The following is a 15,045-nucleotide window of genomic DNA, read 5'->3' on the forward strand; positions in this document are numbered from 1 at the left end:
CCCGATAGGGGAGCCATTTTAGCATCAGGAGGCTGGCAAAAAGCAGGTGATAGTGAATCATTCACCGTTTTGTTCCTTTTGCAATTTAAGGTCAAGGGAAGAGAAAGTTCAGTGTGATATAAAGAGGAGAGGAGAAGAATAACTCACTGAGACCTAAAATGGTATATAATCTGGCTGCAGGACCAGGTGTCCATTTAAACTGAAATTTATGAGGCTAACCAGGCTCTGAGTAGGAAGGAGGTGACAGATGGCAAAAAGAGAACTGCCAAACATTTGACAAGGGATCGTGGGAGCAAGAGAGGAGGAGGACTTGGAGAGCGACAGCAACAGCTAAAAATATGAGGATAGAAGATGATAAGACTAATAGTGGCATCTAAAAGACCAAGAGACAGAAAGAACCCAAGATTATCAAGCAGCAGCACCTTAGAGAGCTCTCCAGTCCAGTTCAGTTTAGTCTCTAGTTCCAGAGCGAAATGACCGTGTTCTGAGAAAAGTCAAAGTGCGATGTCACAGGAAAACAAATAGTTGATTGGTTAATGAGTTTTTTTTTAGTTTAACTTCTTAAAAACTTCAGAGTCTCTGGTGACAGCCCCAAAATGCTCTAAGATGATGTGCAAAATGTGTATGTGCAGCATGTCATTCTATTCTGTCTGTTCATATTTATTGTGCTCCTTTGGGTGCTGCTCTGTACTGGCAGAGTGTTTCACAAAGTGTTCATATGCAGAAATCTCCAGAATGTGAATTTTTTGGAGATCTCAAGAGACAAAATCTGAAAACTCAGCTAAGTCTAGTCTTTGGGAAGTTGTATTAGTAGTAGTTAGGTTTACTCATAATAATAAAGCTTGTTAGAGTGGCTGATGAGTATTTCTTTGTTTTAACAAGGGAGATTCAATTTGGGTAAGTGGAACATTTATTGAAATAATATGAATATAAACATTGGCAGAACTATTGGGGTGGCATGGTGGCTCAGTGGTTAGCACTGCTGTCTTACAAGGCCGGGGTCCCAGGTTCAATTCCAGCCTCTGGTGACTTGTCTGTGTGGAGTTTGCACATTCTCTCTGTGTCTGCGTGGATTTCCTTCCTCATCACAAAGATGTGCACGTTAGGTGAATTGGCCATGCTAATTTGCCCATAGTGCTAGATGTATCAGTCAGAGGGAAACGGGTCCGGATAGGTTACTCTTCAGGGGATCAATGTGGATTGGTTGGGCCGAAGGGCCTGTTTCCGCACTGTAGGGAATCTAATTTAATGATCAAATAAAATGTAATGAGTAGAATAATTATTTAAACATTATACAAGGTGGCAAGGTAAGTGATGTGCGGCAGCTGCAGAATGTGGGAACTCACGGACACCTATGTAATCCACGGCAAACATTTTTCAGAAATTGTCTATGGCAAGAAGAACTTTGACCCCAAGTCGTCAAGCGAGACGCTGAGTTGCAGATATTGACACATCAGCGAGGGAAAGTGTTACCTGGACACATACTTCCAGGAAGCAGTGGCACCACTTAGGATAGGGCCATCTGATCTGATCCATGGACAGGAATAAATAACTGTGACTGTGAGTGAGGCAGGCTTTGAGATTGAGAAGTGCAGCATCAGCCCTTGCAATTATCCAATAGGTTTGGGTCCTTACAGTCTGAATCAATTAAAAAGGACATGCAGAGCAGATGAGCAAATTTAGCCTGGCATCGCAATACATGTAACTGTTCAAGGTAGAAGAATTATTCGAAATGTTTGATAGTAGCAAGGTGCAGTATAGATTAGATTCTGTTCAAGATTAGATTGGATTCCCCTACAGTGTGGAAACAGGCCCTTCGGCTCAACAACTCCACACCGACCCTCCAAAGAGTAAGCCATCCAGACCCATTTCCCTCTGAATAATGCACCAAACACTATGGGCAATTTAGCATGGCCAATCCACCTGACCTACATATCTTTGGACTGTGGGAGGAAACCGGAGCACCCGGAGGAAATCCACGCAGATACGAGGAGAATGTGCAAACTCTACACAAACAGTTGCCTGAGGCTTGAATCCCTGGGTCCCTGCTAACCACTGAGCCACAGTGCCGCCCATTGGCACAGTTCCCTGCAGCCAAGAGTATGGATCCAGAACAGTCTAGCCTTCCCAGCGCTGAGTTCAGAATGTTTTCTCTGGGCTGAAGAAGAATATACATTGGGATTGAGAAGCCCATGTAGGTACCAGTGACATTGGTTGAATATTAAAGGCGCATGTAATGAGGGTAACACAATCATGGGTGATTTTAATTTACTTATAGACTGGGTAAACCTAATTGTCAATAATACTGTGGAGGATGAATTCCTGGAACATATGAGATGTTTTCTAAACCAGAATGTTGAGAATCCAACTCCAGAATGGACTATTTTAGATCCCATATTGGGCAAGGAAAAAGCACTAATTAATAGGTTGGTCATAAATAAGCCTCTAGGGAAAAATGAGCGTAATATAATAGAATTTTAGATAAAGTTTAAAAGTGATATAGGTCAATCTAAACTAGGGCCTTAATTGTAAAGAGGAGATCAGGCATGAGCTGAAAATGTGTTGCTGGAAAAGCGCAGCATGTCAGGCAGCATCCAAGGAACAGGAAATTTGACATTTTGGGCATAAGCCCTTCATCAGGAATGCGCAGATCAGGCATGAGGACCAAATTGATTACTTTAGATTGAAAAGCTATGTTAAGATATATGCTACTGGACAAGCAAATCTAGAATTTAAAGAATTGATATGTAGAACTTTGCTTGTGGATTGTTCTCCACAGAACTATTTTGGTAAATTCAAAGGACCTTAGGTTCCTAATATTCAGGGTAATGCATTGTTATTTTTATAAAAAGTATTTTTATCCAAACCATTATTAATTAGCTACTTGAGAAGTTTATAAACGCATGGAAGGCTATTTGAGACAGCAATAAATTAAGTTGAAGAGCTAAAACTAAGTCTTTAAAAATGATATTTTGCCCAAACAGTAAATCAGCGCACCCTTTGTGGCAGGTTCAGTAAAATTGGCGTCTAGAAGTGAATACAAGTGAATACTAATTCAGTTGAGGGATTAATTGATTAACATAAACTACTTTTATAACCAATTGCATCATGTATCCTTAACCTTTCTGTTATATAATTGTTTAATTGTATTTTTATATAAAGAGAAATGGAAATCAGTATTGTGACTCTGTTGAGCTGCAATTGAGGCATTTAGCTGACCTCCTAAGGCCTAATGCAATGCCTTCAATCATCAGCCTTGGCACACTCTTGACTTTGAGTCAGAGGTTACAGGTTACTGTCCCTAGTGTCAGCACTTAGACTAGGCTGATGCTTCAGGGCTGCACTGTCTGAGATGCTGTCTTTCATGAGATGTTAAATTGAAGCTGTGACTGCCTTCTAAGGTGAATGTAAAAGATCGGAAGTGTGTTTGAAAGAAGAACAGCGATGTCTGTTTTGGGCACAATCCTATGATGCCTCTTTTTCTGCCCAAATCAACATTATAGGTGGTGCATGTCCAGCATGTAATGGTGTGGAGTTCCTACCTGCCATATGGAATATTCTGGAGGTTGGTTAGCTCTGTTGGCTGGACAGCTGGTTGTGATGCCAACACTCTTGAGGTTACTATGCTTGTTGTGTCTTCTGAACCTCCCCCTTCGCCTGAGGAATGGTGACCCTCCAATTAAACTCATCACCGATGGCCTGTCTGAGAGAGCAGCTCTGTGGTTCTCTGGAGGCCATACCTTAGGTGCCCAGTGAAGATTGAAATACATGAGACATTCAAAGCAAAGCTATAACTTTGGCTAAACAGCATTTACACTTTCTCCAGGAAGCTAATGTTAGATGTCAGGAGTGCCCTTTATGTAATTTCACAATAGGAATGGCCTACCAAGCAGATACTGAAGGAAAAGAAATTGAAGCATTATAAATAGTAATGAAAAAGTTAGGATGATAAAGTTTCAAATGAATCAAATGGCTTTATCTTGACTTTCCTCCTAAAATTGATTTGTTTTCCAAATCCTTCAGCATCATTTAAAACTTTTAATTGACTCCAGAGGAATAAACAGTGTAGCTAAGCTATAGTTTACTCACTTGGATAACAAACATGTTTTGTGGGAATTATTAGTTGTTCTTCAGTGTCATTACTGTAATGTTGCTAGTGATGGCCTTTCACTTGTATTCAGATGGACTAAGCATCTTGATTTTCTTTACTCCTTGAATGGAGACAAGAAACAGTTTTACATTCAAAATTGTATTGAAGATCCTTTCAAGGTTTCACCCCTGTGCTTATACCTTACAGAAATATTATGGAATTCCTGCTTCTGAAGGGGATAAGAAGGTCCCATTTTCCAGTGTCAATCGCAACAAATACATGGTGACAGACAAAGCAGCATACATCAGTAAGTAACCAATCAGCATTCTATCTTTGGGTCTGGAGACAGGTGAGGTTACCAGACTCTGAGCATGAACCTCAACTACTTGGCAATGACAAAGGAGAGCCCATTGAGAGAGTGGCCATTTGAAAGGAGATCTGTACACCCCCTTTTTACATCAATGTGGAAATGCCAGTCGACACCCGCACTTGCCTCTGTCCAGGCTGACACCTGCAATGTCAGTTGTTGCCCACAAATGTATCAAACAGAATCATTGAATCCATGCAGCATGGAAGCAGGCCATTTGGTCCATCAATTGCATACCAAGCCTCTGAAGAGCGTCCCACCCAGATCCACCCCCACTACCCTATCCTTGTAACCCTGCATTTCCCATCACAAACCCACCTAGCCTGCACATCCCTGGACACTATAATTTAGCATGACCAATACACTCAACTTCTATATCTTTGGACTGTGGGAGGAAACCACAGCGCCTGGAGGAAACCCACACAGACACAGGGAGAATATGCAAACTCCACACAGATATTGGCTGAGTCTGGAAAGAAGTCTGGCTCCTTTTCCTCAAAGCTTTTCCAAACGAAACCTCCCATATACCCCTCTGCTTGCAACCATTTCTAACTAAGAAAGAACATTAAGGTACTCAGTCCTAAATTCGTTCCCAGTATATAAGCATTGCTTACCAAATGCATGTCCAACTCACGTATTTAAATTTGTATGACTAGTAAGCGTGCTGCAGTTTCCCTCAGTGATCTCTCTGCCAGCATTGATTCAACCAATCATATCATCCTCCGCCAATCTCTCTTTCTGATTTTTAAATGGAAGCTTTAAAATAGCTGCTTTAGAGAATAACAGCAACACTGAGTAATTTCTGCTCAGTGTATCCAGTGATTAACCATCTAATGGGCAAAAGTGCTGGGAATAGAAAACCTAGGTAAAGGCTGAATTTGATCTTTGTGTTGAAAGTTAGCAGGTTCCCCTACAAAGCATCATTTGCACACAACTGTACAAATCTGTGGGCGGCACGGTGGCACAGTGGTTAGCACTGCTGTCTCACAGCGCCTGAGACCCGGGTTCAATTCCCGACTCAGGCGACTGACTGTGTGGAGTTTGCACGTTCTCCCCGTGTCTGCGTGGGTTTCCTCCGGGTGCTCCGGTTTCCTCCCACAGTCCAAAGATGTGCGGGTCAGGTGAATTGGCCATGCTAAATTGCCCGTAGTGTTAGGTAATGGGGTAAATGTAGGGGTATGGGTGGGTTTCGCTTCGGCGGGTCGGTGTGGACTTGTTGGGCCGAAGGGCCTGTTTCCACACTGTAAGTAATCTAAAAATCCTGAATAAAGGCTTTTTGGAAGGACAGCTTTGTACGATGAGGCAGTTAAATGAATCTAACCCTAATTAGATGATTAATGTTGAAACTGCTTGACATTGTGACAGGTTCATTGTGCTGTCAATGACTCTCTTAGTGACTGAATCTACTATTACAATGAAGAACAATTGAGGTAATTGAGCGTTATATGCTAACTGCCTGGGGTGGGACACAGTGGTAATATCAGCAGTGGTTGTGCATCAGATAAACCAGTCTGTAGGCAACATTTCAAATCCCACCATGATAGATAGTGAATTCTGACTTCAGATGCAGTGATAGTATCTCTACCTCTGAGCTAGGAAGCTCTGAGGTTCAGTCCCACCTGCCCTGGAGACCTCTCATAACATGACTGAACAGGTTGATTAAATGTAAGATGCTAAATGTCTTAATGAAGGAGTGAAGCTGGAGGCAATTATATCAGAGCAAAATGCACCAGATTTGATCCTGTTGGGATAGAGAAAATTGTATTATCTATTAACAGATAATAGTTCAGCAAACCAGAATCAACAAATTCAAATGTATACATTTAAATATCTGTACATAAGAGATAAGGTTTGACAGAATAGGAGGGATAAATCCACAGAAAGGAGAAACTATGCATGGAAGTCCCCAAGTGACACTCTGATTTGACTTTCTGGTTTGGTGTAGAAGATAAAAGCACTGCTCTAACACTCCTTTTGCTTCTGATAAGAAAGAGGTTGTCTTAAGCACTGCAATCGTTGCGATTTCGGTTATAATCTTGTATTTGCCTAAGCAGAACCTTGCAGGAGTTACACTGGATTTAAAACATTAACTCTCCTGCCAGGCCTGGTGAGTTTCTCCAGTGTGCTCTGTTTTACTTCAGATTTCCAGGCCCCTCAGTTATTAGGCGGATAGTCCTATCTCATCCCATCCCAACTTATCTTATTCCCTGTCAAATTGCAGAGAGTGGAACCTGACACTGGAAAATCATCTTTACTTCATACATTTGGGGTGGGATTGGACTTGGATCAAAAATAAAGGATGATGCTGCCAAGCAGGGCTCCACCTGGCAATCTATCAGTTATCAGAAGATTTCCATAACAATGATCATAAGGATGAAAGATGCACCAAATAATTGTTTCAGTTCTCTTTGATGTTTTTCCGTTGATGCAGCAAAGTGACCAGTAGGCCAAGAAACTTGAGGCTCATTAATAGAAGCATAGAATATTACAGCACAGAAGAGGCTATTCAGCTCACCTTAACTGTGCCTGCTCTCTGAAAGAGCTACTTACTTTGAATCCCTTGTTCTTGTCTCTTTACATTTTTTTTAAAATGCTTGTCTCAAGAGTGATATTAAACATGTGCCCTCTGGTTACTGACTCACTGGTCACAGGATACTTTCCCTATGTATATTTTGAATCCCTTCACTATTTTTGATGCCACCATCTGAGGGTGGCACAGTGGCTAGCACTGCTGCCTCACAGCACCAGGGTCCCAGGTTCGATTCTAACCTCGGGTGACTGTCTGTGTGGAGTTTGCACATTCTCCCTGTGTCTGTGTGGTTTTACTCCCACAATCCAAAGATATGCAGGTTAGGTGAATTGGCCATGCTAAATTGCCCATAGTGCTAGATGCATCAGTTCAAGGAAAAAGGGTTTGGGTGGGTTATTCTTCGGAGGGTCGGGGTGGACTTGTTGGGCCAAAGGGCCTGTTTCCACACTGTAGGGAATCTAATCTAATGTGACCTTCACTGTGCTAAGGATAAAGTCTCACTTTCCCTGCTTATTAATTATGGCTTCTCACTGCTGGGATCACCTTTATGAATCTCACCTGTATACTCCCAAACTGAGAGATTCTCCTGACGTTATTTTAAGCCTTTCAATAATTGTTGCAGCTTACAGAATATTGAGAGGACTGGACAGCGTGAACATGGAGAAGATGTTTCCCACTTGTAGGGGAGACCCTCCCTGGGGAGACATCCTCAAATGGTGGGATGACCCTTTCAAACTGAGATAAGGAAGAATTTCTTCAGCAGGAGAGTAGTGATTCTGTGGAACTTCTTGCCATAGAGGGCTGTAAAGGCCTAATAGGCCAAGTCATTGAATGTCTTTAAAACAGAGTTGGATAGGTTCTTGATTGGTAGGTGGATGAAGGGTTATAGGGAGAAGGCAGGAGAATGGGGTTGAGAAACATATCAGCCATGGTCGAATGGTGGAACAGACTCAATGGGCCGAAAAGCCTAATTCTGCACCTATGCAGTCATTGTTTTTACCTATGTCATATTGTCTAACTCTGTGTTATGGTCTAACTGTGTAGGTGGGACCCAATGTGAATGGATTTTATACTGGAGCCCATTTAATTTTAAAAGATCATCAATCAGCTACTGTTAATATCTTGCAAAATTCACCTTGTTTCAATACCCAAACAGTAGACCTGTCAAAAACTGCATCTGTGAGGCTGCCAATGAGAGAAGGCTGCTGAGATTTAACAGCACCCTGTTTTACCTGTTGGTAATCCTCTAATGTTCCTCATCTAGTTACTCTTATCAGAAGCTCCAATATAGCTGCAGCAGCTCTTGGCACAGTTCTCCACTGAGTCCACCAAGCCCACTTTATGGACTGGAAATAGAAAGTGCTTTAAAATTCTGCATTTTGACCTTCACTTAGAAGTCATCAGGATTATTGGCTAGTGGGAGGAAAATTTAGGGAAAGGAAGAACAGTTCCCATGCTGTGGAAACAAGGTGTTAGTAAATTAACAGCTGTACAACTTCATTAATTTTTATTTCCATTAATTTACCATGTTGAACACTGTACAACATTAAAATGAAGTCCATGGTCTATTAACTCTGGGAAGATCAAATCATTCTCAACCATTCAGATAAAAGTCTGACTGCAGTTGCCTTTATATTGGTGTTTTTCAAACCAAGGATTTTGCCATGCCTTGCATGTGGGTGAATCACACAGAAAGATAGATATAAAAATGGAGAGCAACAATAGGCCATTCAGGGCTGTGAGCCCACGCTGCCATTCCATAAAATCATGGCTGCTGTATCGATGCCACATCCCTGGTTTATTACCACACCATGCTGCCTTTGCAATCTAAGCACCATGGCTCGGTGGTTAGCACTGCTGCCTCAGTGTCAGGGATCCAGGTTCAATTCTAACCTCGGGCAACTGTCTGTGTGGAGTTGGCACATTCTCCCAATGTCTGCGTGGTTTCCTCCAGATGCTTCAGTTTCCTGGCACAGTCCAAAGATGTCCAAGTTAAGTGAATTGGCCATGCTAAATTGCCCATAGTGTTCAGGGATATATAGGTTCGGTCCGTTAGTCAAGAGAAATATAGGATAGGGAAATGAGTCTGGGTGGGTGACTTTTCAGAGGATCGGTGTGGCTGTTCCCACACATAGGGATTCAAAGAAACTATGAAATCTCTCTCTTCCTTGAATATATTCAGTGACTTGACTTCCACAGAGAATTCCAAAAAATAACTACCCTTGAGTGAATCTGTCTCCCTCATCTCAGTACTAAATGGTCTATCCCATATCCTGAGTCTACGTCCCCTGGTTCTGAACTCCCCAAACAGGGGAAACATCCTCCCTGCATCCAGTCTGTCCAGCCATATGAGAATTTTATGTTTCAATCCGATCCTGTCTCATCCTTACAAACTCTAATGAATACCAGCCAGTGTCTCCTCATACAACAGTCCTGTCACCCCAGTGAACCTTTGTTGCACCCCCTATGGTAAGTATATCCTTGCTAATGGAGACCAAAACTGGCATTTCATTGTACTCAAGGACTTCGTTGATGTCCCCTATTGATCACTTCAGTACCATTCAGCCCAAGTGTTGGCTGTAGCTCAGTGGGCAGGTTGGTCATCTTTTAAGTCAGAGGATATGGGTTCAGGTCCACTCTGGAGAACACACAGGTAGAGGTGGATACTCTCAGTGTAGTACTGTGGATGCGATGCATTGTTAGACATGCTGTCTTACAGATAAAACGTTTATCATGGAATTGCTACAATGTGGGAGCAGGCCATTCACCCCCTAGAGTTCATACTGACCCTCCAAAGAGCATCCCACCCAGATGCACCACCCCCTCCTCCCCAAATTCTTACATTTCCCATGACTAATACACTCAGCCTGCACATCCCTGAATACATTTTACATTGCCAATCTGCCTAAACTGTATATCTTTGGACTGTGGGAGGAAACCAGAGCCTCTGGGGGAAACCCACACAGATGCAGGGAGAATGTGTGCAAACTCCACACAGACAGTTGCCTGAGGCTGGAATCGAACCTCAGGACAGCTGCCTTACAGCACCAAGGGACCATCAACTGTGCTGCCCTATTAAAACCAAGGCTCTGCCATCTCAGGAAGGTATTAAAAAAATTCCCATCGCCCTACTTCAAAGAAGAGTAGGGGAATGAACCTCAGAATCTTAAACAATATTTATCCTTCACATCATATTTTTAAAGAAAGGTTGGTCATTATCACACTGCTGTCTGTGGGACAAATTGTGCATCAATTCACTGTTATGTTTTCTTTATTACTACCAAGCTGAAAATGTGTTGCTGAAAAAGCGCAGCAGGTCAGGCAACATCCAAAGAGCAGGAGAATTGACGTTTCGGGCATGAGCCCTTCTTCAGGAATTCCTGAAGAAGGGCTCATGCCCGAAACGTCGATTCTCCTGCTCTTTGGATGCTGTCTGACCTGCTGCGCTTTTCCAGCAACACATTTTCAGCTCTGATCTCCAGCATCTGCAGCCCTCACTTTCTCCTCCTTTATTACTACCAAGCTCAGGCTTCAGAAGTGCCTCATTTAGCTGTAAAGCATTTTTGGATGCCTCCAGTGTGTAAAAGGTGTGATATGCACAAGTTCATTTTTCTTTCTAGTCCCTTAATTTCAGTCAATGTACAATATTCATTCAAGTGTTATCTTACCTCTGCAATGTGGAGCCTGTCTCCATCAGACAGCGAGAGCTGAATAGAAATTCAATAGTTATGAGAAATGAGCCTCTGTAATTGAGAACAAATCCCAGTCAGATTTGAAAGGTGGTTGTCTTTTTCATAGCATGATTACTGTTTCCTTCCTGCTCCTTGTTCTGTGCTTGTTGTCTGTGCTGGACATCCATGGCTTCAGACAGTGGCAAGTTTTCACCTTCACTGACCTGAGTTGTATTGAAGCACATTTTAAAAAAAAAAGAACTGTGGATGTTGGAAACCAGAAACAAGAACAGAAATTGCTAGAAAAACTCAACAGGTCTAGTAGCACTTGTGGAGAGAAAGCAGTGTTAATGTTTTGGGTCCGGTGACCATTCATCAGAACCATCCGTGCTTTAATCCTCTATTGAGTTTTAAGAAGATTTGTAGCTCAGGTTGAGGTTCTGGAAGTAGGTTTGCTCTCTGAGCTGCAAGGTTCATTTCCAGACATTTTATCACTCTACTAGGTAACAAACGAAGCTGCATCAGAACGTTATTGCAACAAATCACCACACACTACAGCAAAAGGAAAAACGTAGAGCAGAGGAAAATCACCTATACCGTATATTCAAAAAAAATGGGTACCAAATGAACACAGTCCACAGATTTCTCAGCAACAAAACCCCAACAAGCAGACAAAACAGCTCCAGTAACCCTAGCCACTCTCCCCTACATCAAAGACATCTCAGAAATGACTGCCGGACTACTCAGACCCCTTGGCATCATGGTAGCCCACAACACACTAAAACAGCAGCTAATGAACTTGAAAGACCCTTTACAGACAACAAGCAAAACTAATGCCATTTATAAAATACCTTGCAAGGACTGAAACAAACACTATATTGTTAAACAGGCAGAAAACTAGCCACCAGGATACATGAACACCAGCTAACCACAAAATGACGTGACCCTCTCTCACTAGTATCCTTACATACAGATAAGAAAGGACGCCAGTTTGACTGGGACAACACACCCATCCTAGGACAAGCCAGAGACATGCACGAGAATTCCTAGAAGCGTGGCATTCCAGCCAGAACTCTATCTAACTCGATGTGTTTGTTGATACTATCTATGACCCCCTGAGAAAAATAACAGGAAATGACATCACCAGAGTAAACAACATCACCAACCCAAAGAAACCCAGACATATAAATAGAACGCAGGAATCATCAGCAGTTCTTTGCCCGGAGGCCCACTGAAAATGTTACCTAGTAGGGTGACGAAATGTCTGGAAATAAACCTTCCAGTTCAGCAAGCAAACCTACATCTAGTATATCTCTATAACTATCTTCATTCAATCCAAAATGTTAACTATGCATTCCCTGTGCAGGTGCTGCCGGACTTGCTGAGTTTTTCCAGCAATTTCTGTTTTTGTACCAAAGTGAAGTCTTTTCTATAACCTGTCTGATGTTAATTGGAATGAGCAATACCGGATACTCATCCCAGATGGTGAAGATGTAATTTTATCCTGGAGCATTTTAATCTTAAACGATATTATTCTGGATGCCAGACACAAGTCACCTTTTAAAGTTTCCAGGTCAGAAATCTGTCATCTGTTCTTAGTAGCCCTTTGAGGTGGATTATGTATGCTGTTCGGTGGTATAAATAGAAGCAATCGATTTGAGCAAACTTGTTACACTGTTTTGCAGTGATGGCATGTTGATCCACTGCTTTGTGAGAGTCCAATTGGAACTGGTTCTACACATTAAATAAATATTACTTGCTTCCAGTAACCTGCCAGATGGCTGCTGGAACCCTTGTAATCACACCACAAGACTTCCCAGCATTAGCAGTAATGGCATTTGTGTAAAACAAAATTCTGCTTACCAGGGAAGACCTGTTAACGTCTCATTGAAGGGTCTCGGATATCATCCAACCATTAAAGGATTAACTGACTAATCAGAACCAAATTGTAATAGCTGAAATAGTTACTGATCAATCATTCAGCTCCTATTTGTCAACAGTCACTGCAGAGCTAGCGCTGTAAATATCACAGGAGTCAACAAATGCGTCTGTAAAACTGATCATTTGTAACAGAAGTGTCTTTAATGTAATATCCTTCAAGTTTAACCAAGTCAATGGGAATTTATGGTTTAAGCACTCCATTACTAAACAGCCAGTGTCATTTTTCCTGCTCCTTGCTGCAGAGGCAGCCTGTTTGAACCTGGTGGGTGGAGGGAGGGGGGTATTAATAACATCTGTAAATAAAATACTTCTTCCACTTATTGAAGAGCCTGAAAAATTAACCTTCAATCCTGCCTGGAGGTATTGTTGCTTGACTATTAATCCAGAGATCCAGGAAATGTTCTGGGACCTGGGTTCAAAACATACCTTGACAGATGGTGGAATTTGAATTCAGCAAAAAACCTAGAAGGAAGAGTGTAATGATGGTACATGTTGATCGTTTGGTGAAAAACCTATCGGCTTGTCTAGGGAAGGAAACTGCTGACCTTATCTAGTCTATTTGACATGTGACTCCAGACCCACAGCACTGTGGTTGACTCCAAACTATCCTTTGGGCTAATAAATTTAAAAAAATAAATCCCTGCAGCAAACCTTACATCCAACCTCTTCACTGTCTGGGAAGTTATGAAAAGGAATACTGAGCTCCCAAATGTTGGTGCCCAGTATTTGCGAGTGGCAGGTTAAAAAGGGCAGCTTACATTTAGCAAAGGAGCTGGTGTTAGTGAGGAAGGCAGTCTTGTGGGAGGGTATGGTGCCATAGTGGTTAGCACTACTTCACAGCGTCAGGGACCTAGGTTCAGTTCCACCCTTGGACATTTGTCTGTGTGGGTTTCCTCTAGGTGCTCTGGTTTCCTCCCACAACCCAAAGGTGTGCAGGTTATGTGGATTGGCCATGCTAAATTGCCCATACTGTGTGGATTAGCCATAGGAAATGCAAGGTTACAGGGATAGTGTGGAGGATGGGTCTAGTTGAGATGCTCTTCAGAGAGATGGTGAGGACTTGGTGGGCCAAATGCTCTGCTTCCGCACTGTAAGGGATTCTTTCCAGCAGGATGAACATTTTCCGTGGAGTGGATATTCACGTGATTATAACTGGTGAGGGGAGCACTAATCGTTGCAAAAAACCCAAAGAACTGCAGATGCTGAAAATCAGAAACAAAATGAGAAATTATTGAGAAAACTCAGCAGGTTTGGCATCATCCGTGGAGAAAAGCAGAGTTAATATTTCATGTCCATCTTCAGAACAGAATGTTACACACTCTGAAGGCTGGGGGTGTGGAGGAGAGGATGGAGTGATGGGGGGTGGGGGGCAGTGACGTTACACAAAATGGGAAAAAGGGGAAAATCTGACAGAGCATTGGGTGGGGGGAGGGAAGGGCCCAACTAAGCTCCTTTAGAAGGAAGTGAGTATAGTAAAAGCCACAACCTGCTTTGATTATGGTGCCAAGACATTAAAAAATGGATTGCAAGGAGAATCCATAAATATACAAATCAGCATAAAACATAGCAACAGATCAGTCAACCAGTCCATTGGCTTTTACCTCACACATGAGCGAATAGTTCTGATCACATTCTTCCACACTATTTTCACTTTGTGCATTATTCACCCTTATTTTGAATGTTGGCACAGTTTCTTTCTCACCCAGTAGCCCTGGAATTGAAGTAATCCTCAGAGATTCCTGAAGAAGGGCTTATGCCCAAAACGTTGATTCTCCTGCTCCTTGGTTGCTGCCTGGCCTGCTGCGCTTTTCTAGCACTACACTTTTCAACTCTGGTCTCCAGCATCTGCAGTCCTCACTTTCTCCTAGTAACCCTCAGAGGGCATGGTAACATTTGTAGCAGCCACTGAGTTCCAGAGGGACATCCTATTGACATTTTACAGCCATGCACCTAATGAATGAAAAGAAAGAACTTGCATTTGTATAGCCCTTTCCATGACCTCAAGATATCCCAAAGGACTTTGCAGCCAATGATGAGTTTTAGAAGTGTACTCACTTTTGAAATGTAGCAAACATTGGCAAACAATTGATTTAGTGTGACAACTGTAGGATCCCACAGATAACACTGATGGAATGACCAGATAATCTGTATAGCGATATAGATTAGGGTGGTGCTGGAAAAGCACAGCAGGTCAGGCAGCATCCGAAGAGCAGGAAAATCGACGTTTCGGGCAAAAGCCCTTCATCAGGAATGGAGGCCCAATCTTTTGTCTAATCTGTAAAACGGTGTTGATTGAGAAAGGAAGGCATTCATTTGTAGAGAACTTTTCATGACCACTAGATGCTTTTAACCAATAAAACATTTTGGAAGTATAGGCACTGATTTAATGGGGGCTGTTGGTGGATGGTGGTTGACACAATTAGCCCAGACACCACAGAGAATTACA

General features: G+C 42.4%; 1 protein-coding gene across 1 annotated transcript in view; it reads left to right on the forward strand.

Annotated features, from left to right (window-relative positions):
- Positions 1-15,045, forward strand: part of pld5 (phospholipase D family member 5) — a 90,028-nt gene that overhangs the window by 55,595 nt on the left and 19,388 nt on the right. Inside the window, exon 9 of the mRNA XM_060830823.1 lies at positions 4,298-4,397. Within this exon, the coding sequence (XP_060686806.1) occupies positions 4,298-4,397 (100 nt within the window). The remainder of the gene's footprint in view (positions 1-4,297; positions 4,398-15,045) is intronic.

This window comes from Hemiscyllium ocellatum, chromosome 10 (genome assembly GCF_020745735.1).
Source record: "Hemiscyllium ocellatum isolate sHemOce1 chromosome 10, sHemOce1.pat.X.cur, whole genome shotgun sequence".
NCBI classification, from domain to species: Eukaryota; Metazoa; Chordata; class Chondrichthyes; order Orectolobiformes; family Hemiscylliidae; genus Hemiscyllium; species Hemiscyllium ocellatum.